Below are 27,653 nucleotides of genomic sequence, written 5' to 3' on the forward strand. Positions count from 1 at the left end.
TTTGTCCTGTCCTCCACCTTTCTATCCCTATGTATTTAAACATCTAAATCCTACATGGTACCATACAAAGGCCTAATCCAGTGGTAGGTTTATAGCAGTAAAGATACTAACATGTATTACTTTTTAGTCACTTGTTATGATTGAGCCAATATACAGATACCTCATCTGTTCTTTTTAATATTTTTATCTCTGTTTGTAGAGAGCTAACGTTTGATAGTTCTAATTTAAATTTCTTCTTTTCCCCCATATTCAATCATTGAATCCTTACAGAATTTATCTTTTAATAGACAGAAAAATTAGTGAAACTTTTTAAAATAGAAATTATTGCTAATTATTGACACATCATTGTTTGTTTTTAATTGTTTTTGCGGATTGGGAGACTATTGGTCCATCTTCTCTCTGGAGAAGAGACATTTCTCCAATGTAGCACCACACTTATCCTTTTTTCTATATTATAGCAAGTTCTTTGTTAAAGATTTTTGAGGCCGGGCACAGTGGGGCACAATGACTCACACCTGTAATCCCAGCACTTTGGGAGGCTGAGGCAGGTGGATCACTTGAGGTCGGGAGTTCGAGACCAGCCTGGCCAATATAGTGAAACACTGTCTGTACTAAAAATACAAAATTAGCCAGGCATGGTGGTGCATGCCTGTAATCCCAGCTACTTGGGAGGCTGAGGCAGGAGAATCACTAGAACCCAGGAGGCAGAGGTTGCAGTGAGCCGAGAGTGCACCATTGCACTCCAGCCTGGGCAAAAAGAGCAAAACTCCAACTCAAAAAAAAAAAAAAGATTGTTTGAAATCACTTTTAAAATAGCTGATATCCATTTTTATCTCATTTTTATCTCCTTATATCCACAGTACTTCCCAAAGATGGGAGAGGAAATTTTTAAATTATTAACCTTTTCGTCTTTTATTGATATACTTTACATCATAACTGCTGGGATTTTTTTTTTTTTTAAGGTGGGAGGATAAAGAGCTTATTTCTCTTGAAGTTTGTCACTTTTCTTTTAGCTTCATTTGTTACTTTGTTTAAAAAGTTTACTTAGCTTTATTATCCCAGTTGTTTCCAAGCTTTCAAATTGAATTTTGCACTTTCACAAATATTTTTTCCAATAAAAGGTCATGTTTCAAAAATTTATCAAAGTAAAAGACTAGATTATTTTTCAATGTTAATGCATTACATAGAAATTTTTTTTGTCTTCCTTTGGTAATGATTATTAACTTCCTTGTTCCAGATTTTGACAATTTTAAAAAATTTTTGTAGAACAGAATTAGTCCCAGTAAATGGCTGTAGAAATTCTGGAAAACATCTAGGAATAATTTTTCTAAATGCATCTAAAATTTTACTAATGTTTGAAAATGCATTTATTACCATCTTTTCTCTCACACCATAATGTCAACACTTTATATTTCTGTACCAATTTTTATTCTACAAAAAGTTTCTACGTGGTTACTTACTTGAAAATGTGTAAAGTCAATGAAAAAGCTTTTTTTTTTTTTTTTTTTGAGACGGAGTCTCGCTCTGTCACCCAGGCTGGAGTGCAGTGGCCGGATCTCAGCTCACTGCAAGCTCCGCCTCACCCAGGCTGGAGTGCAGTGGCCGGATCTCAGCTCACTGCAAGCTCCGCCTCACCCAGGCTGGAGTGCAGTGGCCGGATCTCAGCTCACTGCAAGCTCCGCCTCCCGGGTTTACGCCATTCTCCTGCCTCAGCCTCCCGAGTAGCTGGGACTACAGGCGCCCGCCACCTCGCCCAGCTAGTTTTTTGTATTTCTTAATAGAGATGGGGTTTCACCGTGTTAGCCAGGATGGTCTCGATCTCCTGACCTCGTGATCCGCCCGTCTCGGCCTCCCAAAGTGCTGGGATTACAGGCTTGAGCCACCGCGCCCGGCCAATGAAAAAGCTTTTTAAGGCTGGAGTTGTTCACAAATCTGTTGCCCTGGGTTGTAAGTTTTTCAAGTTCGATGGTCTGTGTCTTATACTTACCACTATTTTTCCCTTCTCTCTAATTACTGACATAGAACTCATGCCTAGTAAATACTTAAGTTTTGTCCAGTGAGGTGTAGAACAGATATCTTAAAATTCAAAATGTGAGTAAGTAGCTATTAGATATTTATCTGGCTCAAGAAACTTACTGAATTTAAAAGAATTTAAAGTTTATTAAATTGAAGTAAAATCTAAGAAAATTTTGCGCAATTTTTATAGAGGATGGCAAATTTTTTGTGACTACTGTAAAATTATAATACAGTATTAAGGCTAGTTTTTACTTTGCTAAAAGGGTAGACTTAGCCAGTGAAGCCACGAAGTAGTTCTGACATTCTATAAACTGACATATCATATAGTGCCTTCATTTTTGTAGGAAAACTGATACTATTATACTGATTTTTGTTTTCATGAGGAGCTAGAACCAGAGCAGCCCTTCCATTACATTGACAGATATTTACTAAGGTTTTGTTATAGGCCAGTTACTGTGCTAGTTGCTGGGATTATAAAAATAAGATACTGTTCTTGCCCTCAAGAAGCTCAGTCTCATGTAAGATACATCCGCAAAACAGATGATTATAAGACATTTCAAACAGTACTATAATAAAAATATGCCAAGGATGCTGTGGAAACATAGGTAAGTGGGGGACCTAACCCAGATTTTCATAGGAAAACTAAAAAGAAGGGAAATACAAACAGCTTCAGGAGACAGCGTCATCTGAGGCTGAATCTTAACAGGTGAGTAGGAGTTAGTCCCACGTGAAGGGTGAGGAAAAGCATGCTGGGGAATGGAATGATCAAAGGAATGGGATGAGAAACAGTGTCTTTGCATGAGGAACGATGAGTCATTTGATGTTATTGGAACATCATACGGGACTTAGAGAAGACATTGTTTTTCTTTTCCTTTTCCTTTTTTTTTTTTTTTTGGAGACGGAATTTCACTCTGTTTCCCAGTTTGGAGGGCAGGGCAGTGGTGCAATCTCAGCTCACTGCAACCTCCACCCCACCGGGTTCAAGTGATTCTTCTGCCTCAGCCTCCCGAGTAGCTGGGATTACAGGTGCCCACCATCATGCCTGGCTAATTTGTGTATTTTTAGTAGAGATGGGGTTTCACTATGTTGGCCAGGCTGATCTTGAACTCCTGACCTCAGATGATCTACCCGCTTCAGCCTCCCAAAGTGCTAGGATTATAGGCGTGAGCCACCACATCCGGCTGACAGATGATTTTTCTAAAAATGCAGTGTGTTTGTTGCATAAGCCTAATAATTTAGTGTGTATGAAGAATAGAGCATTTTAAGATGTCATTAAAATTATTAGAAAAAATTAAAAGAAAACATTTTGTTAGAAAAAAATGCCTTTTATGATGAAAAATTTGTAAATAGAAATGGCATGTCACTTACAAAAGGTCTATTTTGGGCAACTTGATCTACGTAGGCAGCCAGTATAGATATTACAAATTACATGTCTTTTGATCAGGATGAAAATTTTTCTGGTTTTTATTTTAATACTGAACATATCTTTCCTTAATGAATCAGCATCTCTCTTATTATGTGGTGCTTTGACGATGTTGTAAGCAGCTGGCACTCAGACTAGCCTTCAGTGCTTTTTAAAGATGCTTCTACTTTTTATATTGCTGTCAGTTTCTAGCTGCTACCAATAGCAGTGTGATTCGCCCAATAAGCTCCCTTTCTTTCCCTTTCTATGTTGGTGTTGTTGGGAAATGGTAGTTATTTCATTTACTACTTTTCTTTCATCCACTAGACTGTAAGCTTCAGAAGGATGGGCATACCGCGTCTGCCGTAATCTCTGTTATATTCCAGTTCTGAGCACAGTGCCCAATACAGGTGTTCAGTAAATACTTGTCCAGTGAATGAATGCAGTATAGTTTGTAGCCTAAATAATTAAACATTTTCATAAAAAGAGAAAAGAGTCTGGTTAATCATTTATCTATTCAACATATGCATTTTATATTATCAAATAACTGGAATATAATTAATAAGAACTTACAGTAGATTTGTTTATCATTATAAATGCCATTTGTATTGTGCAATTTTAAAATTTTAGTAGAATACTAAACAGTTTTTATTAAATTTCAGACAGACTCAGCAATATTAGGCTTCATGTATCATATCAAAGCATTTTCTACAACTACTTTAGTGTCCTATTTTCTGAAATAGCTTCCACTGATAGAAATCATGATCTCTTTCACTGTGAAACTCAGAACTGGACATATTATCCTAAATGGAACTTAAGTACCAAATAATAAACTCTGACTTAGGACAGGGACTTATTAGAAATTTTGCAAACAACCTTTTTATTTGTGTAGATCTTTCTTTTGAAGAGTTTTGTCAGCTGGTTTGTTAGATGGTTAGTTTTAAATAAGGTGTTTTTAGAAATAATTTGCATAATATATTTAATAATACATATGAAAGTTTCTGAATCAAGTGTCAGGTATCAGTGTAAGCTCTAAGTTGAATCATCATTTAGTCATTCATCAAGTATCTTTAAATGTGTTCCATGGTTTGGCAACTTTGGGGTAATTGGGGGAGATTTTTGTGTTTTTAAATACAACTTTTTAATATATTTTCCCTTCCTGATATTTCCTAGAATAACCATAAGATCAGCTTTGTATGAAAGAGATAAGAGACTTAACATCTTAATTAAAAATTGCCCTTGGCCAGGCTTGGTGGCTCATGCCTGTAATCCCAGCACTTGGGGAGGCCAAGGTGGAAGGATCACTTGAGCCCACGAGTTTGAGGCTTAAGTGAGATTCCCTGTCTCTTAAAAAGAAGAAGATTGCTCTTGAAGAAAAATATATAGGTCAGATTATTTCATAAAAATGTTTTTAGTTTTTTTGTGAGAAAATACACAACTTTAATCTTATTTTGTCAAATGTTAATCATTGTATGTATTTTGTCTTTTTAAAATTCAGGCTTTCATTAAAGATAGAACCAGGGACGAGCACCCCACGTTCTGCTGCTTCCAGAGAAGATTTAGTAGGTCAGTACATAGTTTTCTCTTGTTACCAAATCTAAATCAGATAACCTAATAAGGAAGAATATACTCCAAAGTAAATAAAAATTTCGTACTTCTTATACTGCATGTAAAATTTATTTTGATATTAAAGTCCTTTCTGGGTTTTTTTTTTTTTTTCTTTTTAAATTTAAAAGTTGCTGGCCGGGCTCCATGGCTCACACCTGTAATAATCCCAGCTCTTTGGGAGGCCAAGGCAGGCGGATCATGAGGTCAGGAGATCGAGACCATCCTGGCTAACACGGTGAAACCCTGCCTCTACTAAAAAAACACACACAAAAAAATACAAAAAAAATTAGCCGGGCGTGGTGGCAGACGCCTGTAGTAGCAGCTGCTTAGGAGACTGAGGCAGGAGAATGGTGTGAACCCAGGAGGCAGAGCTTGCAATGAGCCGAGATCATGCCACTGCTCTCCAGCCTGGGCGACAGAGCGAGACTCCATCTCAAAAAAAAAGAAAAAGGTTGCTATAGTTTGTCAGTAGCGTACAAACAAATATGCTACCTAATCAAGGAAAATAGATAGATACAAGAGATGGAAAATAATAGATAAGTAGTTATGAATATTCATTTTTAATTAAGAATGCACTGTCCTGGGCAATGAAGGTTGATTACACTAGAAATTTCTGTGGTCTAATGGGAAAGTCTGCTAATTTGAATAATTATAGAAGTCAATTTTAGTGACATAATTTTTTCAAATGTTCACTTTAATATAAAAATCATAGTTCCTTACTTTACCTGTTACATTATAACGGGGATATTATGCATATACCACAAGTAATTTTTTAAAAAACATAAAATTGTCATTATTTAAGAAATCCCTGATAGGTACCTTTTTTAAATTCCCAATATAGGCCTTCGCGCTAAGTTTCATGTATATTCTAAAAATATTTGACAGCTAATTAATAAGATGTGAAGAAGTGAAGAAACAAACCATGACAATATCTATGGGGAAGAATATTCCAAGCAGAAAAAACACTGCAGTTTAAATTTCTTAAATTTGCTTTTCTTTTTATTCTTAAAGTGCTGTTTTGTTCTTTCATAATATTCTATTATTTATTCCCATAAGCCTGAACAGTGTCGGTATAGATTTAATTTCTAATTTGAGTGTTTGACCTACCCGACACATTCTTTATCTAAGAGGAAGTTGAAACTAGGAGTAAAGAAGTAATGTATAAAATTAAAAGAGCAGTGAACCTAGGACTCAGAAGACCTGGGTGTTTAGTCCAGATTTTGTCTGTGATGTGAAAGCTAGTCTATTCTAATTCTGCTTCTTCCTATGTAAATGGAGAAAATATTTACACTACCTCTACTTAGTATAACTAAGATAAAAGTTAATGGATTTTGTATGGTTTGGGATTTTGTGTTTTAGGACTTAGAATATATTTCTCATCTTCAAGTCAATGAAATAGAACTAACATCAATACTATCTCAAAATTTGAACCACATTTAGTATTTTATATCGGGGATTGAAAAATAAAGTAATCATTTGAAAATCTGTTTAAATTTAACCCTTAGGTCCTGAAGTAGGAGCATCTCCACAGAGTGGACGAAAAAGTGTGGCAGCTGAAGGAGCCTTGCTCCCACAGACACCACCATCCCCTCGGAATCTGATTCCACATGGACATAGGAAGTGCCATAGCTTGGGTTATAAGTCAGCATTTTTAATTTTATCTTTCAAATTTTTAAATTGTTTATAATTGAATTTATTGTCTATTTATTAGTTCAGTAGAAAATGGTACCCTTGAATAGTTTTCTTTTTTCTTAATAGCCGTTTTCTGATTCAGTAAAATGTCTTATTTGCCTTAAAGCGTTTATTTCTTACTTTACCTGAATTTGGAAATGGGATTTTGTCAACAATGCATTTATATTTGGGGACTATACATGAACATTACAGAGGGCCATCATAAATAAAATCAGGATAGCAATATATCTTTTTAAAAAAATTATAACCTTTATATCAAGACAGTCACTGTCTTAACCAAAATGTCAAAAGTGACAGCTGTAAAAATTATTTTCTTTATTCCTAAATATAAAGAAAACTGACCTTTTGTTTAGCTTCATTAGTTTTGCAGTATATTGTTTTTTCAAAATGGGGACACATGTTCACTTTTGCCATGATTTCTGTGGAAATTTAATAACCGTTCTCCAAAAGTGAATGTGGAAACAATTTTTTTAATAGACATGAGGCTCAAAATGAAATTATTTTAAAATATGCTCTAATTATATAGATAGATATGGCCAGGTTTCCTAAAACATTTTCCCTGAACTGTTCATTTGAGGCTTTTATGGTAAGATCTGAGTATGACAGTTAGCAGGTAAATATTTTATGTCCTAAATCTTTATATAAAGAGCAGTTTTTAAATTAGTAACAATAATAAAAGATACGACTTTTTTTTCTCTTTGTTTCCAGTTTCATTCATAAAATGAACACCGCAGAATTTAAGAGTGCAACATTTCCAAATGCAGGGCCAAGACATCTGTTAGATGATAGCGTCATGGAGCCCCATGCACCATCTCGAGGCCAAGCTGAAAGTTCTACTCTTTCTAGTGGAATATCAATAGGTGAGAAATACTTCTCTGACAGGGTTGTAATTTAACATTAAATAAAAATGTTAACAAAACTTGACTGGAAAAAAACCCCACCACACATAGAGAAAATTTGGTTAGAAAACAAAGTAGCAGTTAAATACAGGATGAAGTTAATAATTTGTAATGGTTTTAAAAGTGCTTGCTGTTTTTAACTCCAAAAGGGGAAGCATTTGAAGAAGGTGGAAAAAGAACATATGGACTGGTTGAATTAGTTAACTGCATGTGATTTGAATATGGGGAGGAGGAAGAGTGTGGAGTTAAGGATGACTTCAGGCTATTTGGGTTAAACAAGCATAATAGTTAGATGATGATGCTATTACCAAGGTAGAGAAGACAGAGTAATCTGTGGGCAGTGAAGTGTTTGTGAAGGGGGACTGAATTTGGGGAATCAGTTCTGTTTTGGACATGTTTAGTCCCTATGGAGATGTCAGGTAGGTTGCTGAATATATGAATCTGGAGCTCAGAGGATTAAGGTCAGGTCTGAAGATATATGTGAGGTAGCATATTTATAAGCCATGATTGGTTGAGGGTACCTAAAGAGAGAGTGTACATAAATAAGAAAACATTCTCACATTTAGAAGTCTGATTATTTTTTAAATGAAGGATGGGTCATCAAAGGAAACTAAAAAAGAGAGATCAATGAAGTAGGGGGAAAAAAACAAAAGCCCAGTAGATGAAGTATCTCAAGGAGGAGGAAAGTACTGAATGTGTGAATATCAAATGCAAAAAAAGAGAGCTAAGATGAGAACAGGGAATTGACGGAGGTGATTTGGCAAAATAAAAGTCATTGGTGACCTTGGTAAGAGTTGCTTCATGGAAGTGTCAGGGCAAGGCCTGGATTGGAGTAGATTTGAAAATGAGAGGTGAGGAAACAGAAATAGCTAATGTGAAGAAGAGCAGAAAATTGGGACCATATTAGAAAGGGATGTGAGATTAAGAGAGGGATTTGTTTTTACTTCCTAAACTTTTAATTTTTGAGTCTTCTAGATGAACATTATTTCTCTTTACAATTAGAAATTATTCATACAGGCCGGGGCAGGGTGGCTCACGCCTGTAATCCCAGCACTTTGGGAGTCCCAGATGGGCAGATCTCTTGAGGTCAGGAGTTTAAAATGAGCCTGGCCAATATGGCAAAACCCCATCTCTACTAAAAATACAAAAATCATTGGGATGTAATAGTGCATGCCTGTAATCCCAGCTACTTAGGATCCTGAGGCACAGGAATCATTATTTCAGAGCTCTCCATTACCATTCAGCAGTTGTTTATTCTGATAGTCCCCTTTTTATATAAAAATGCAAGTGAATAAATGATAAAATTTTTTTAAAAGACAAGTTTGTCACCTGAAATACCTCTTATTAATGTTCTGAGTGCCTATATGCAAATATTAATTTCAGTCTGAAGAATAATTTTGCAAAGGAAAGAACTTTTTTTCAGTCAAAAATTTTCTACACATAAGAATTTGGCATGCCACTTAAAGCACAAAGTAATTTTTAAAATTACAACTCTCAAGTATGTAATATTTTATTCTTGCTCATCATAAGTGTTATAGTGAGAATTATTCTATAGTTTATAGCTTTTACTTTTCATAGATGTCCTTTTGGTTACCACAAGATTGTTGTTTAGTTATTTTATTGAGTTACAGTTAGCATTTCAGTGTGGAGACTTTTCTCTTTTAGAGCAGATTTTTGCATTTGTGTTTATTTTTTAATTATTCTAAGGCTAAGTAGGTAAACGGTAAAAGATCGTTGCATCCTAGTTTGTAAATTAAGAACATTACACATAGGCATTTACTTTCGAGGATTTTTGTTTTAAAGCTTTAACAATATGATAAAAAGAGTAAGTCTATTACCATAAGATGATAGGTATTAACATACACACACAATAGTTTTTTTTTTTCTTAGCTTTAACTTTTACATGCAATATTAATCTTCAGTGAAGGCTTTGAAAATACTGTGGGAAAATTAACCAGTGCTTAGAACAATGGCTTCAAACATTTTCTAATGTGATATCTATCCTAGATAATCTTGAGTAGTCTCACGTAGCTAACTAAGGGAAGCAGATTAACTCTGAGCTTCATGCTTACATTTTCTACAAATAAGTTATACTAATTATGCTTAAATTTTCAGTCTTTACCACATAGTGCCACAAATCAAAAGATATTGTAGATAATGTACAAAACCCCACCACCAGCACAGGTTACCTCTGGTTCTTCTTCTGAACCATACAATACAGAAGATTATTTCAGTGATTGTTATCTCAGTTTATCCAAGGATGGTACATAACTAGTGCCATTGCAAACCCGTAGAAGGGTATTAATCCATCGTCTCTAAGAGAGATGAGTCTAATGGATACCTTACAGCATCCATTACAGGTATCTGATGCTTACCTTACAGCATTAGAATTTGAGTCTTTCAGAATCCTGCTTGTAAAATAGTCTCTCTTCTTAGAACCCTGTCTGATAGACAATTTAACTTGACCTATTAGTCATCCTAATTTTATTGAGAGCCAGAATTATCTTTAAAGTAACATTTAAGTCAACTAAGCTGTTTTGGACTCTGAATTCATTCCCCATAGTTTTTTTGTTGTTTTTTTTTTTCCCCTCTAGCTAATTTTAAACATTCTGTTTGAAGACCATTTTATTTTAACTGATCTTTTGGCCAAAGAGAAAATTGTTACATTTTTATAGCGCCAGTTTTTGGTTTTTTAAATTTAGAGATTCCATCCTCTTTAACTTTGTCTCTAGAGACAAAGAATTGGATTTCATTAGGCTTTTTATACTTAGGGTAGTAATGGACTTTGATACAAGAGAAAGAAGTGTGCCATGAATCTCCAAGGATTTTGTAATTATATTGGTCCTAAATTATGACAAATCTAATAAGAAACTTTGTGTTATTTTTTTTTCACTAATGGTAGGAAAAATTGTTTATTGACATAATGAATTTCAGCTACAAGTAGGCAAGCAAAAATGTTTTATGCTATTTTGTTATTTTAGGTTGTCGTGTCAACTGTATTCCAATATATTGCAAAATACAGCAGTAATATTAGAATAAAGAATTAATATGTGGATATGTTCACCCACAATGTGATTGTCATTTTATGAGCATAGGTTCGTTAATTTATTTTTAAATTGTGAAATGCAAACTAAGAGAGATAATTCTGATGTTTAAAAAATAGAATAACTTTTCATTTTAGGTAGCAGTGATGGTTCTGAACTAAGTGAAGAGACCTCATGGCCTGCTTTTGAAAGGTAAGATAAATTGTCCATTTGAACTACTTTGAGTTTATTTTGTCTGGGTTAAATAATGTGATAATACAAAATTAAGAGATAATATTTACTACATATCTGTAAGCGATTAAGTTTTCTACTGGTAAAAGAAATTAGAAATTGATATTTAAGTTTCGATATGTAAGTAATGAGAATGAATGATAGTCTTATCTCTAAATGTTTATTTGGTGGGATGACACATGTATTTGAATTTTAATACATTTAAAATTATAGCTTAAAAATAATAACCAGTCATCGACAAGTAACCTGCTTAGGTATTCAAAAGATTATTTCCTTAAGTTCTGGTTCATTTAAGTAATTTTAAGGCATTTAGTGGAAGAGTCAACTTTATTCTCTGCTACTTTGTCAAAGACAAAATGATTTAATAAATTTTAAATTATACAAGTAAAGCAAGTTGAGGTTTGAATTTAAACTGTCATAAACTCAAAATTTTCAGAGTACACTTTCATACTGAAATACTGTAAGTTGTGCTCCCTTCTCCTTCCTTTGTTGCTTTAAGCTGTTAAAGCTATCGTCTGCTATATCATGCTATATTGAGGTCTAAGTACATATAAGATCTGAAGAATGTGACTGAACAAGGCAAATAATTATTTATTAAATGTCCATTAGGATTCTTATGTTTTCACTGACCATTTCAGTTCTGCCATTTCAGACTCATAAGATATTTGGCTCTTGACCAAAATAATTGCTCCCCTTTTGTATATGAACTAAGTAAGTTTCTAAAAATACCTGTATTCATTACTCAAAAAGAGGGTCATTTAGATTGAATGTTAAATGTCATATTAATACTGAAGTTGAAAATGTTTATTTGCCTAACTCCTTATCAGTCACAATTTTAGAAAACAAGTTTAAATCAAATTTTATTTGAAATCATAAATTTCATGCTGTTTAATTGGAAAAATAAATCCTTCCTTTTTATGTGACTTCATAAAGATTTCTCACTATTATGTGGTTAAGATTTTGTTTATAAGTTCTACATTGCAAAGTACTTTGAATCCTTTCTACTTTAATTATCAGCGTTCCCAACTTTTGTTCTCTTTGTTTTGTGAGATAATAATAAGTAAAAACAAATTATTTTTATTTATTTTTGTATTATTTTCCTTCCAACCTTTACTTTTGATCTATTCATTTGGGTTTGCCTGAAATGTGAAAAACACAAGAATTGCCTTTGATATGTTGTCTGAATTTGTTCAAATTGTCTTTCCCTCTAGAAAGAATGTAATACCATCAGAAGTTGATTATAGAGTATATTGTAATCTTTATATTTAAAAAATATTGATTAACCAAATTGTTTTTTAGATTGCTTGACTTATGAGTAACCAGAATGGTGGTGTGTTAAATAATCTGTTCTCATCCCAACAGGTTACTTATGAAGACAGTATTTAATGATGTTACCTTCACATCTCAAAACAATTTTTTTCCTTTATAACAGATGTTTTGCTTTGCAGACATTTGTGGCTAAAAAATCTACTTTTCTTATTCCAAGTTTAAATTAGTGGGCTCTTGGAACGTTTTGAGAACAGTGAAATGAATGCTGCCCAGCAAGATTCAGACATGAAATAATAGAAAGTGAATAAAGAACTAAGATTTAAAGTACTACTCATGGATAGTGAAGTTGAAAAATGTACTCTGAATGTTAACATACCATTTTCTGTTCTTATTTTCTAGATAGACATCAAATACAAGTTGCTAAAATAATGCTTTTTCTTCAAAATATCATTTATCAACAGTGCTACTTTCAGGTTTTCCTAGGCAAAGAAGTATCAGTATTTTTATGTGTCTGTTTTTATTTTTTTTGTTTTTAACTATTATGTACCATTTTGGATAATTATTAACTCATCATTTTTATCATTTATTGGCTTTGTCAGTTAATGTAGAAATAATGCCTATATTACTCAGTTCATTTCTTTTATTAGTTTTATTTACTATAAAGGATAAAGAGGAAAATAAAGTTTTCCTCATGAGTTTTAAGTTTACAAGCCACATTGTTTTTAGGTGTCTTCATAGGGACATATAATAAAAATGAATTACTTATATAAATCCGGGCATCATATTTAAACTGGAATCCAAGAAGTGGTATAGAAATGTAAGCAAATTTGAAGTATTTTTCAGGTTTTTTTTTATTATTTGGCTATAAATAGCTCTTTAATTCTTTTAGCAGATTTGTGAAAGTGAATATATATATAAATATATGATGTGTACTAAATACCTCTAAGTATTTCTAGAGTCAACAGCAGAAGAAAAAAAATTTTTAAATCTATGCTACATGCTTTAAAAAAGAAAGAGGAACAATCACACATACTATCCTTTTGTAAGATTTAGAAAGCTATATTACAAGAAGAAACTATTATACTGTTCTAGGTATTGATAATGGCTGTGTGAATAAAAGTATATGTAATACATACAATTTATAATGGAATCCAACAGGAACAGATTATACCATTCTCTCGGCCCGGTGACAAGAGTGGCACGAAATGGCTATCGAAGTCACATGAAGGCCAGCAGGTACAATTCCCCTGCATTCAGGGGTCACAGAACTCCCTTATGGTGTTGGTGATTGGCTTACATGGGTGTGGTCTGACATTATTTCTCTTCTTTCTCAACTAATTGATTTAAAAACTAAACAAATTACCCAGAAAAACTTTCTTTCCGAGATCTAATGTGAAGATAAATTTCAACTATTCTTTCTGATCCACAGAGCTAATTGCCAAAACTTGCATCTTAATGTTACATATTTTAAAATGCTTCCAAGTTGGTAGCCTTTAAACTGCACAGGTCTTTCTAATGCTGATAGTTTTTGAATGAACAATATAAAAATCTGCTTATTTGTTCATAAGTTGTAATCAAAGCATTTACTTTGCTAATAAATTTACATTTGATTTGTCTTTTTAAAAAGTTTTTCAGATAAACTACAGGTCCTGAATGTAGACAAGTCTGTTTCATAAAATAATCATTTGTATATTTAAATTCATATTTGTTCAGTTGTTCATCTAGTTAAACCAGGTCTCTTTTGGACTGTTATTAGCTGTGGAGGCAGATAAGGGTGGTGTATTGATTGGGAACGTGGGGTTTAGTGGTGATGGGTAATCAATTCATAATACAACAAAATACTAAACTTCAGAAGCAAACTTTACGTCAGTTTGATGGTGTCTAATCTCCCTGCATATACCTCCCTGAATATAAATAGCTCTAGCATGAAATTTCTACTGGTTTATAGGTTCTTAAGTCACTTTGAAGACACCTAAATAATCCCAAAGGAATAAACTGGCAAACTTTAGTTTTCATTGCTCTTATAGGAATTCTGCAGCTTATGTCAAGTCACCAGTGACATTTTTATCAGCATGTATGTTTAATTGGCTCATGTAGAAATCATTAATTATTGTATTAAACATTGGACCTTAAATCAATTAGGGAAAGATATTAAAGTGTTGGTTATTTTGTGATTTTTTTTTTTAAAGATACATGAAAAGGAAATCTTGGGGTTTGAGTTTTTTCCTTTCGTGGAGAGCAAATTACCATTGACACCATTTAAATGTTATTAAAATGTATTGCAGAAAGCTAGTTTTTAAAATATATTATTATTGACTTTATTACTTTCTGCTATTTTAGAATTAAATTAAGCATGAGTTTTCTTTTTTTCTTTTTGAGCTTCTCTTTTTATTTTCAGTTTTATTATACTTAAATGCTTTTAACAAATAGAATCCTCATTTTTCCTACCAGGACTTAAAGTTTCTATGGGGAAAATAAGGTTACAAGAGTGTTGCAGTGTGGCATGTTAAGAAGAAAATAAATCTTAAATTTTTAATTTAATATTTACTAAGTGAATTACTGCATTCTTTCTAAATTATACTTGTTCAAATATGTAATAAAGTGTGTTTTTTAACCATCTGCTGACTTTAATAACTTTCTAATCAACTTTTTGTGACAGCTTATAAATTTCAAGATTAATAAACCTTTAAAATTGTCAGTGTCGCCTCAGCTCTGAATAAAGTAACAAAGTTTTAAAATTAAAATTAAGAATAATTACATTTTTTTAAGTACCTAATTAATGACTATTATAGACAAAAGCTCTTATGTGTTCTTTTCTTCATCATTATAGTTCTGCAGAATCAGAAGATTTGGCAGTACATTTATATCCAGGAGCTGTTACTATTCAAGGTGTTCTCAGGAGAAAAACTTTGTTAAAAGAAGGCAAAAAGCCTACAGTAAGATTTCATCATATGATATTTTAATACACCTCTAAAAATATACAAATGTATATAAGACTCTGTAAAGTGCTAGAACAATTAAAATAAAGCCTGATTATAGTAGACTTGAAATAATATTAAATAAGGTCCTCCCCGCTTATCCTTGGGTCATCCATTTCAAGACCCTCAGGGGATTACTGAAACCTCAGATAGTACCAAACCACATTACCATCATTTGGAACATGTTTCTGTTCATATCTTCCATCTGCAAATATAATACCTTTTCTGTCTTAACTAAGCACTTAACCCCACACAGTAGCCATAACTTTTGCAGTTTGAGATGCAATAGCAAAACTAGCATGAATTTCTTTTTCCTTCTTTACGTAATTTCACACATAGAAAATTTGTTCTTACCATGGATCTCAGCAACCTTAGCGTCTAATTTTTCTTTCCTTAAGCCAAGAACTTTTCTTTTCACTTAAGGAAGCAGTAGGGAGTGGGCCACAAGGGTAACACATATAGTGTGGAGATGCTGGACAAAGAAAGGGATGATTGTGTCCACAGAAGGACAGATTAGAACTGTATTACTCAGAACAACACATGATTTTAAAATCTGTGAGTTGTTTACTTCTCATATTTTCCAAAAATTTTTTTACACTATCGTTGCCTGTGGGTAACTGAAACCACAGATAAGAGGGAAACTATTGTACACATTTGCTTTACCATGTTTTCTTAACATAAAGTGTTATTATATGTGCCATATAGATTTCTGTTAAATCATGTGTTAAGGGTGCTTAAATCCTGTACTTTTTTTTACCCCCGTTATAGTTCTTATACAAAATTATTTCTTAGAAAACCCTGAAAGTATATCATGAAGAAGTATTTTAGTATTAAGTTTAGGTAAAGTAGAAAATAAAAAGTAACAACCCTAAAAACTGGAATTTGATTATGCTTTATCATTTTATTTAAATGCCTGTAATACAGTTTTGTTTTCTACGTAAAATAGAACACAAATATAAAATGCTTTCCAAACCATAAGTATATTGGGGGGAAAAAAAGGAAGACTGGTGGAACTGAGCTCTTAATATGTACCAAAGAAGTTTATTCTTCCTGAACACCAGCATAGTAGTTTGACTACTAAGGAACAATTTTTTTCCCTTTCTCAAATTTGAAATATAAAACCTTTGATATATATTCACACTTAAAGCTTTTGAAGAAATGGGGGCTTCATATAAGTAATCTTACTTTGCTGCTTATATCACAGTAAGCCAAAGGCACATACAAATCAGGAATCTCTTAGACAGGCTAATGAACACAGAATTGCATGTCAGTTGAAGCATTACCATACCTTTTGTGTGCTGAATGCTAGAAATAGAGCAGTGAACAAGGTGAGGCAAAGTGTCTTCCTCCTGGATTACATTCCAGTGAGGAGAAATAGAGAATAAGGCTTTAAAATAAGGTCATAGGATACAGAATGATGGAACAAGGAGGGATGCCACCGTGGCAAAACATTTGAGCTGAGATCTGAATGAGGTAGGTAAGTTAGCTGTGTGACTATCTAGAGTTCAGGAGACAAGAAGGCTTGTATAGTTTACGCATTTCAGTTTCCCCATTGAAATTGGGGAAGGTGGAGGAGATCAGGTAGGAGGCAAAAGCTGGAGTTGTTTGATGATAAATTAAATGTGATGTATAAGAGAAAGCATGAAAACAAAGATAACTTCTAGGTTTGGGGACTGAGGTGGGTGGATGTTGGGGACATTTATTGAAATAGGGGGCAGGTCGGTCTTGGCCAAGTTCAGTTTGATATGCTTATTAAACATTCAAGTGGAGATGTCATTGTGGCTCTTGAAACAGTGTGGATCATGAGGTTAGCAGAGAGGTGACAGGGAGAGAGATTTGGGAGTCATTAGCATACAGATAGATAGTATTTGAAATATGGATCTGGATGATAGATTAAGAAGAAAGTATAGCTAGAGAAGAAAACAGGGTTGGAGATGGGGCTCTGTAGCGTTGAAGGTCTCCCACAAAGAAGAGTATAAAGGAAAATTAAGGAACTGTTATCCCAGAAGCCTAGCAGTTACAATACTTCAGAAACGAAAGAGTGGCCAGCTGGGTCAGATGCTGCTAAGAGGCTGGCTATGATGAGGACGGAGGCTTTGCTAAAATTAACAATCATCAGTGACCTTGATGACCCAAAAGCCAAATGAAGTGAGTTGAGTAGAAAATGGGCAAAACAGAAGTAGAGGCAAGATTTAGAGACTCCCTTGCAAGAAGTTACACTGTGAAAAGGAGCAGAGAAATTGGTTGGTGTCTGGGGTGTAAGGAGATAGGTCAAAGGAGGGATTTTAAAGGGATTTTAAGGTTCATTTGTATAAGGATGGTAGAGGGAGAGAGATTGAGAAGCAGTGGAGTTAATTGCAAAAGCAAACTTCTTGGAGATAGTTGGAATCTAGGGCATAAAAAGAGAGTTGAGTTTGTCTTTAGATAGAATCGGGGTTAACTATTTTATTGTAGCTGGAAGAAAGACTGAGTATGTGGATCTGCAAACAGGTAGGTAGTTAGATGGAAGTGACAGGAGTATTTGATATTAAGATTTCAGAAGTGATACAGCTCAACTCTGAGGTTAGTCCTTTGGTTGAAGTGAAGTGGACTTGATCATTGGCACTTAGAATGTAAAGAATCTAAGAAACCAGGAGCATTTTAATGGTATATTCATGTGTTTGTCCTATCCAGGTAGCATCTTGGACAAAATATTGGGCAGCTTTGTGTGGGACACAGCTTTTTTACTACGCTGCCAAATCTCTAAAGGCTACAGAACGAAAACATGTAAGTATTTGTTCTCTACATTTTTAGCATGGTTTCACAGACTGTTCATGGTTCTAAAGAAAGCAGTCCTAATGGGATACAAAGGTTTTTGGGGTTTGCTCTTGTTTTTTCCTATCTTCTCGTCCAAAAGTTTTCACATTTATTTCTTTTTTGAATACCATTTTTCCATTGCAGATGTCAAAACTGCACATTAAGCTTATCTATCTTGTCACCAAAGCTTTCTCAGATCTGGGTTTCCTGTTCAATATTGTTCAAAACTATTGCCTTGGAATTTCCTTTCCTAACCAGCAAAATGTGGAAATGTGGGGCCAACATCTAAAGTTCTTTCCACCTCAGTCTCTGGTTTAGTGATTCTTCCCAACAATGAAGAGGAATGATCAGTTACAACAGTTACTTCAGTCACTTTCTTGTGCTTCAGATTACTTAAAAGAAGCCTTTTTTTCACCCTGTAGAATTTTCCTATAAATCTCTTTTGCATGCTGTTTGTTTTTACATAGAATCTTTGAAAGGAAGAATGATTTTCTATGTTGCATTAATAAAATTTGAGAGGAATTTTACTTCTAAGTCACATATTTTTGGGGAGAAAAATTAAGTGGTTTATCCTACTGAGGAAAGGTAAGCCAGTGAAGAAAAATTTATGTCCTTTTTCTACTTAAAACTTAACCAAATGATACTGTAATTTGGTTAAGAGTAATTCAGAGTAATTCAGAGAAACTCTTCTTTATTCTCACAGTTTTAGCCCTTTAATCAAACCGGAGGTATAGAAAAGAACATTTTTGGTTTAAATGAATGTGGGAAGTACCATAAGATAGCATTGCCTTTCTTTATCACCCATACCCACCACCTGCCACTCTCCTGACCATCATGACTCATTGTCTTGCTTTTCTTCAGAGTGTTAGCATATATGTTTCCCTAATTAATTCATGGTTTCATTTTTTAACTGTACCTCAGTGGGATCATATGTATTCTTAAGTACTAGTTTTTTGCTCACTATTATTATATAATTGTTTAGATAGCTCTTGCATTGAGATAAAGGACTTGAGTGAATGATCATGGAGATTTCTACTGTGAATATTTTTTGTATTCTGGTCAAATTGACAATAATGCCTATATACCCTACAACATTTACACAGATTAGTTTTGCTGAAACAATTTGTAGAGTTAGTACTGCGGTTCTCAAAGGGAGAAAAAAGTTGGATTCATTCAGTTCAGTTAAATCCTTTATCTTCAGATGTAGAAAGTAACTTTTCACATAGCCACACTGAGGTCTTGCTGGCTAGATTTCACTTAGCTGACTATTATAGAAAAGTCATTATTCAAAATAAAGTGGTTTTTTGGGTTTTTGTTTTTTCTTAGTTTCAATTAGAAAAAGTCCAAATTAAAGAAGTTATAACTGAATTTGTCATCTAATGGATATGTTAAATATTGTTTTATGCTTTGCATTGTTGCTTATGCATAAAAAGTTACTATTATGTTATAGTTTGGGTTTTTAATTATATGAGGTTTCTGATCGGTAATGTATGCAAAATGTTTGGAAATTAAAGCATAGTGTGTTGGGAGAAAATCTTATTGAGTACCAAGGAAATTGACTACATTTCTCATCTTTTCTAATTAAATTAAAATATAATTAAAGAATAAATTTGAAGAACAGGATAGAGTGTATAGAGACAGGTCTAGATCTATAGTATTAATTTTGAGATAGAAAAGATATGGCACAGAACTAAATGGAAGAAAAAAATTTTAATTATTTTCAAATAAAGTTAAAATACAAATAGATTGGAGGAAAATATCTGCTATATGTAAGCAACAGACAAAGGATTAAAATCACTATTTAAACATAGCACCACCTATATTGTATTTTTGCCAAAATAATTTAACCTGAATCTTATGAGGAAATAATCAAATCCAAATTGTGGGACATTCTAAGAGACAGCTGGCCTAGATTCTTAAAAAGACCAAAACTTGGCAGGTGGAGTAAGGGCAGGGGGACAGGAGGACTGTTCTAGATTAAAGGAGACTTGACAACTAAATGCAGTGTATGTTTTAGTTGAATCCTGGAGTTATATTGGGGAAAAAATTTGAAAAGCTATACAGGTTATTATTGGAACAATGTAAGAAAATGTAATATGGACTTTATATGGTTGTCCAGTTTCTTAGAAATGATAATTATGTTGTGATTGTATAGGAATATATTCTTGTTATTAAAAGACGCATTGAAATATTTAGGGTTCAATGTTATGATAGCTGCAATTTGCATTTGAATGTTCAGAGAGATCAAACAAATACAAAAATGTAGATTAAGGATATATGGCTAATCGTGGCATTCTCAACTTCTATACAGTTTGAATTTTTTCAAAATAAAAAGCTGGAGGAGAAAAAAAATCATAGATTAAAATATACCTGTTCATGTATGTATATAAACCCAGAAGTGGGACATATGGAAGTCCGTATGCCCTATTTTAGTATTCTATAAAGTATATATTTTTTTTGCCTATGAAGAACGGAGTTTGTGTGGGTAGGGTGATCAACCTCACTAACTATTTAAAAATGCAAATTAAGGGAGACACTTTCTTGCCATTAGACAAAAATTTAAAGGATTGATGATATAGCATTGGTCATGATATGGGGAAACAGACTGTCATCCATGGCTGGTAGAAATCTGAATTGGTATTGTTTTTATGGTGGCCAGTCCTAGTCAGTATTTAGCTTGATAATAACCAGAAATTCCTCATCTGAGAATCTGTCCTACAGAAATGTTTGAACAAGTGCACAAAGATTATCTGTAGAAGAACATTTCTATAATATTTATGACAACAGAAATCTGGAAATATCCAAAATACTCATCAATAAGGAAATGGTTACTGATAGGTGAAAAACACAAGTCAGAGAGTAAATATATCCCCCATTAATAGGTAAAAACCAGCAGCAACAATGACACAAGCCTCTGATAAAATAAATGCATAGAATAAGGTCTGGAGGTTGTCACCTCAAGTGATGATTATGTCTGGGGAATGTGATGGGATTCAGCGGGTGGTCAAGGGGCATTTGCACTCTAGTTTCATCCCTGTTTCTGAAGCAGTTTATGTTGCTTGAGTTACTTTTTATTTTTTGAAAAAAGGAATTGAGGTAGAGGTTTTTAGGCTTAGGAAAAGAATATTAGAAGACCATACTATTCATGTTGAAGTACATTATGAGCTGTCAAATCAACAGTCCTGTGGTAGGGCCAATTTCATTCTTCCCAGTACTAAAACTTACTGATTTCTTTAGCTTTCATATTTCAATTTCATGTTGTTATAAATGTGCCATGTTCATTCTTTTTCCCATTTCCTTTAATCATGAAGCATATCATACATACAAAAGATAGGTAGTGTACATGTACATTTTAAAGCATAATAAAATGAACACTTGTATACTCTCCACCCGGTGTGAGAAACAGAACGTTAGTAGAACTATCACAGCCTTCCCAGAGGCATCCACTTCTTTCCTGTCAACCATATCGACAGCCTATCACTGTCCTGAATTTCTTGTTAATTGTCACCTTATTTTTTAGTGTTTTACCATGTACACTTCCTTATACAATGCACTGCTTCATTTTTAAACAGTACCTGAATGGCTTCACATACATGTTCTTAAGCACTAGCTTAAGCCAACCTGTTCTTCTTTTATAACTGCCCTTTCTCAGGATTTAAAAAAAAAGGAAGTTGTAGCTAAAATAATAATAACAAAAGAATAGTTAACTACAAAAGTAATAGACATGCTAAGAATACCCCTCTTTTTTGAAAAATGCAAGTAAGAGTATTGTCATTAAGAATTACCTGGTTGCAGTGAGCTGAGATCACACCACTGCACCACAGCCTGGGCAACGAGTGAAACTGTCTCAAAAAAAAAAGAACTCTCTGATTTGTTACATCATCAGATTTAAGATAACATAGCTACTAAAATGCAAATGTCCTTCCTATAAGGAGTAGTACAGTAATTCAGAAAAAAACAACAGATTAATATATCATATTCACAAACATATTATGCTCTCTGGGAATGGAGAATAGAGCAGTTAGGTTTTGATGAAGAGTTGAAGCTGGGAAGGTCTGGAAAGTAGGAGACTATCTGAAGAAGGCATGCCTAGGATGAAATTTAGCAGTGAAAGGACCCAGGCTGACCAAGACCCAGCATGAAGTCACAAATCTCATCTTTCATTAGGAGAAACTGAAAATACACTCCCTAACACCGAAGTTTTGCTTAGAATAAGCCATAAATTTTCTGTTTCCACTAATTATCTTTTTTTCTCTCAGTTCAAATCAACATCCAATAAGAACGTATCTGTGGTAGGATGGATGGTGATGATGGCTGATGACCCTGAACATCCTGATCTCTTCCTGCTGACTGACTCTGAGAAAGGTGAATTGTTAGAATAACTGGGGCTTATGATACTGCATGTATATATGTGTGTGTGTATATGTATGTATGTATGTGTGTATGTATATATGTCTATATAGAATGTTTTATGCATACATGAAGAACTTGATGAGCCAAAACCTAGTTTCACTGGAATACTCAAGAGGGAAAGTGTTTGTGTAGTTTTATCTATTGGGAAATACTTTTGTCCCATTATGTATTTTAATAGTATTTTTGGAGCTTATTTTCTTTGCTACATGGGCATATGCTTGAAAATTAGAAAGCCCAGCTAATCCCTAGAGACCTAACTAGGAAAGGAGGGAGGGAATTTGAGAATATATAACCCCACTGTTACTTCAAATTTTTAGAGACTTGCCATATAGTCCATACTCCTTCCTTCATCAATACCTTGAAATGGATTATTATTCTTAAGTTCTGAAAGTGGCAGTTTTCCTTTAAATATTTATTCTATCACTTTTAATTATTCAGAACCAATATTGTGCAGTCTTATCCACACAGATCTAGAGATGCCACACAATTACTGTATTTATTTAGATGTATTTTATTCTAAAGAATATTTAAAAACAAAATTACTTATTTTAATCCATAAGCAACAAAACAGTGACTTTCTGAATATATTTGGCTCAGATTACTTTCCAAGTTAATTATAATATTTTACATACAGTATGTAGAGAGACACTTATGAATAAAATAACTGGCTATTGACCATTGGAGTTTATAAAGTAGATATGAGAAATTGGAGGATGGGCCATGTAGAATCACATCGCACATCCTTACTCTACCTGTGACTGTAGTGGATACCACAAAGCTCATCAGAAAATATCCTCAAGTGGTTGCTTTTCTTACATCATAACTGCTAGCAGTTGACCAGTACCAGAAAGAAGATACTTTCAGTAGCTCACAACTGGAATACTATATTATGTTACCTTTTATTGACTTCACAACTGTATTTTGACCTCTGTTCAGATGCTATTTTGTATCAACAGATATCCCACTTTTGTGATGTTTCAGTGTTTTAAGTAAACAAGTAAGCAAATATATTGGAGGCAGGAAAAAATAATAATACCAAAATGTCTTGTTTTTAGATTAAGTAGATTGATTTACAGAATAAATACACCCTACTCAACATTTTTTTCCCATAAGTTGTTGGGGTACAGGTGGTATTTGGTTACATGAATAAGTTTTTTAGTGGTGATTTGTGAGATTTTGGTGCACCCATCACCCGAGCAGCATACACTGCACTCTGTTTGTAGTCTTTTATCATTTGTCCCCCTTCCCACTTTCCCCCCCAAGTCCCAAAAGTCCATTGTATCATTCTTATGCTTTTGCATCATCATAACTTAGCTCCCACATATCAGTGAGAACATATGATGTTTGGTTTTCCATTCCTCAATTACTTCACTTAGAATAATAGTCTTCAATCTCATCCAGGTCACTGGAAATGCTATTAATTCATTCCTGCTTATGGCTGCGTAGTATTCTGTGACATACATATACCACAGTTTCTTTATCCACTCGTCAATTGATGGACATTTGGGTTGGTTCCACGATTTTTCAATTGTGAATTGTGCTGCTATAAACATGCGCATGCACGTATCTTTTTCATATAATGACTTCTTTTCCTCTGAGTGGATACTCAGTAGTGAGATTGCTAGATCAAATGGTAGTTCTCCTTTTAGTTCCTTGAGGAATCTCCACACTGTATTCCATAGTGGCTGTACTAGTTTACATTCCCACCAGCAGTGTAGAAGTGTTGCATGTTTACCGCATCCGTGCCAACATCTACTGTTTTTTGATTTTTTTGATTATGGCCATTCTTGCAGGAGTAAAGTAGTATTGCATTGTAGTTTTGATTTGCATTTCCCTGATCATTAGTGATGTTGAGCATTTTTTCATTTGTTTGTTGGCCATTTGTATATCTTCTTTTGAGAATTGTCTATTCATGTCCTTAGTCCACTTCTCGGTGGGACTGGTTTTTTTCTTACTGATTTGTTTGAGTTCATTGTAGATTCTGGATATTAGTCCTTTGTCAGATGTATAGATTGTGAAGATTTTCTCCCACTCTGTGGGTTGTCTGTTTACTCTGCTGACTGTTCCTTTTTCTATGCAAAAGCTCTTTAGTTTAAGTAGGTCCCAACTATTTATCTTTGTTTCTATTGCATTTGTTTTTAGGTTCTTGGTCATGAAATCCTTGCCTAAGCCAGTGTCTAGAAGGGTTTCTCCAATGTTGTTGTCTAGAATTTTTATAGTTTCAGGTCTTAGATTTAAGTCCTTAATTCATCTTGAGTTGATTTTTGTATAAGGTGAGAGATAAGGATCCAGTTTCATTCTCCTACATGCGGCTAGCCAGTTATCCCAGCACCATTAGTTAAAAAGGGTGTCCTTTCCCCACTTTATGTTTTTGTTTGCTTTGTTGAAGATTAGTTGGCTGTAAGTATTTGGGTTTACTTCTGAGTTCTCTATGTTATTCCATTGGTCTATGTGCCTAGTTTCATACCAGTACCATGCTGTTTTGGTGACTATGGACTTATAGTATAGTTTGAAATCAGGTAATGTGATGCCTCCAGATTTGTTCTTTTTGCTTCGTCTTGCTTCAACTGTGGTGGGCTCTTTTTTGGTTGTATATGAATTTTAGAATTGTTTTTTCTAATTCTGTGAAGAATGATAGGGGTATTTTGATGGCTATTGCATTGAATTTGTAGATTGCTTTTGGCAGTATGGTCATTTTCACAATATTGATTCTATCCATCCATGAGCATGGGATGTGTTTCCATTTGTTTGTGTCATCAGTGATTTTTCTCAGCAGTGTTTTGTAGTTTCCTTGTAGAGATCTTTCGACTCCTTTGTTAGGTATATTCCTAAGTGGTTTTTTTGTTTTATTTTGTAGCTATTATAAAAAGCTTTGAGTTCTTGATTTGATTCTCTGTTTGGTTGCTGTTGGTGTATAAAAGCCTACTCAAAATTTTGAATTCAAAACCCCAGCCTTCTTCCCATGTCAAAGGCATAATTAATGAAATTAAATTTTAAGATGAGAGCATTTTCATTGGATTTAGTTAACAGATTCTTTGTTTTCTTCCGTTTTTCTTAGCTTGCCTAATAGAACTACTTCAGGTAGCCAAAATTTTATGAGGTCTATCTGTACTAATGGTTTTTTGCAGGGGAGGAGTGAGTATGTAAATTGTAGCTGTGACCAGATTAATTGTAGATATGCCTTCTTTTCACATTGACCTAATGTCTGTGTCTGAGTTCAGCAAGTGTAACAATGTTACTTGACTAATTAAACATTTGGTGAAGAAACAATTACTTCGGAAAGTGAAAAAGTTATTTGAGTGTTAGAGTCTCAAGGAAAAGCTGAATAATGCTTAAATATAGTTAGGTTCTTGAGCCATTGAATACAGTTATTAAGGAAAGAATAGAATTCAGCAAAAATTGTGAAATAAAAAGAACTTAGGTCAGTGAAAAAAGGAAATAAAGCTTAATTTAAAGCAGCCTGTAGTACATGGATCCTTTCTTTTCTCAACTTATTGCTTCCTCACCTTAATACATGTAACCATTTAAAATATCCTCATTATATGTCAGTCTTGAATTAAAGTCAATATAGGAACTACTAAATACGGACAGCTCAAATGAATTTCTAATTTCTTAAAAGAGAAAAAGTTGCCTCGTAGACTTTCCCCAAGGGCCCTCAGCAGAACTGGAAATCTGTAATAACCTTGACAAATGTCTTGTAACTAAAGACTAAAAGCATAGTCTATCAATGTTATATGACTAATCCTTAATTATACTAAATAGCGAGTGTTTAAGTGTTAAACATGTTGAAGCATTTTGGCATGTTAAAACTTAACATCTACTAATATTTAGGCCGGATGTGGGTGTGGGGACTCATGCCTGTAAATCCCAGCACTTTGGGAGGCCAAGGCAGGCAGATCACTTGAAGTCAAGAATTCAAGACCAGCCTGGCCAACATGGTGAAACTCCGTCTCTACTAAAAATACAGAAAACTTCGCTAGGCATTGTGGTGCACACCTGTAATCCCAGCTTCTTGGGAGGCTGAGGCACAAGAATCTCTTAAAACTGGGAGGCAGAGGTTGCAGTGAGCTGAGATCACGCCACTGTACTCAGCCTGGGTGACAGAGCGAGACTCCATCACAAAAAAAAAAAAAAAAAAAAAAAAAAAAATCTATTATTTAGATAAATCTAAGTAGTAAGTATTCAGAACCAATATTCTGCAGTCTTATCCACACAGATTTGAGATGCCACACAGTTATTTTATTTAGGTGTATTTTATTCTTAAGAACATTTAAGGAGACAAAATTATTTCTTCTAATTCATAAGCAGCAAAAGTGACTTTCTGAATATATGATAGCATGTAAATGTGTTGCATCAAGAATTCTTTATTGTATTGGAAATACAATAAAAATAGGAAATAGAATAAAATGGAGGTGTTAAGTGAATAGAATTCTAAAACTGAAAACTCTAGTCATGTTTAATTTGTTCATTAATATCTGGCATAAGTATTATGTGTCATTGTCCTTACATTTTTATTATTTCCCCCTTGTTTTGGATAATTTTAGGAAATTCATACAAGTTTCAAGCTGGCAATAGAATGAATGCAATGCTATGGTTTAAGCATTTGAGTGCAGCCTGCCAAAGTAACAAACAACAGGTAAGCATTTCTCCTTAATTCTCAGAATAGTCCATAATTTGGGAATATATGTAAAAGAGTTCCAAGAGAAATAAACAAACTAGTTCTGAGTTAACTAGGAGAATGGTGGTGATTTTATTCTTGTTGACTACAGTTAATAAGACATGAAGGTCTACATTTTAGTGAGGAGCTAGATAATAATCATCAAACAAGTAACAAAATATCAAACAGTCAGAACTATATAAAGAAAACAAAATAGAAGTATGTGATGCAGAGCAATGGGAGTACAGACAACTTTTGATAACATAAAAATCTCCCTGAGGAGATGGTACTGACATGAACCACAAGAAGGAATGAGCTATAAGAAGAGGAGAGCAGAGTACTGTTTAAGGGAAGAGCAAGTACAGGGAGCCTAAAACTGGAACAAGCTTAAGGTGTGTTCAGAGCAGAGAAAGGTAGGCAGTATAGTGGTCAAGAGTATAGTTCTCTAAAGGATAAAAATTAGATGGCATATTAAATTAATAAAAATTATTCAAATTCATCTTTATTTGATCTGTTGACAAATTGATGTGGGTTTCTGTGGTGGTAGTGAAACCAAAAACTATTTGGATTTTATTTGCTTTTATTTTACTGAAACAAAAATGGTCTAATTGAAAGGTTTTCAGCTGCAGAAGAGCAGGAATCCATTGT

General features: G+C 33.8%; 1 protein-coding gene across 3 annotated transcripts in view; it reads left to right on the top strand.

Annotated features, from left to right (window-relative positions):
• The window catches only part of LOC105484494 (Ral GEF with PH domain and SH3 binding motif 2), a 179,705-nt gene that overhangs the window by 138,059 nt on the left and 13,993 nt on the right, over positions 1-27,653 (top strand). For 2 of the 3 annotated variants that reach the window (XM_011746173.3, XM_011746175.2), the window contains exons 11-19: positions 4,917-4,984; positions 6,532-6,667; positions 7,427-7,578; positions 10,799-10,853; positions 13,320-13,397; positions 14,992-15,097; positions 17,813-17,905; positions 22,195-22,300; positions 26,893-26,984. In XM_011746173.3, the coding sequence (XP_011744475.1) occupies positions 4,917-4,984; positions 6,532-6,667; positions 7,427-7,578; positions 10,799-10,853; positions 13,320-13,397; positions 14,992-15,097; positions 17,813-17,905; positions 22,195-22,300; positions 26,893-26,984 (886 nt within the window). The remainder of the gene's footprint in view (positions 1-4,916; positions 4,985-6,531; positions 6,668-7,426; positions 7,579-10,798; positions 10,854-13,319; positions 13,398-14,991; positions 15,098-17,812; positions 17,906-22,194; positions 22,301-26,892; positions 26,985-27,653) is intronic. The other variant, XM_011746176.2, reaches the window with a different exon arrangement.

This window comes from Macaca nemestrina, chromosome 1, assembly GCF_043159975.1.
Source record: "Macaca nemestrina isolate mMacNem1 chromosome 1, mMacNem.hap1, whole genome shotgun sequence".
In the NCBI taxonomy this organism is placed as follows: Eukaryota; Metazoa; Chordata; class Mammalia; order Primates; family Cercopithecidae; genus Macaca; species Macaca nemestrina.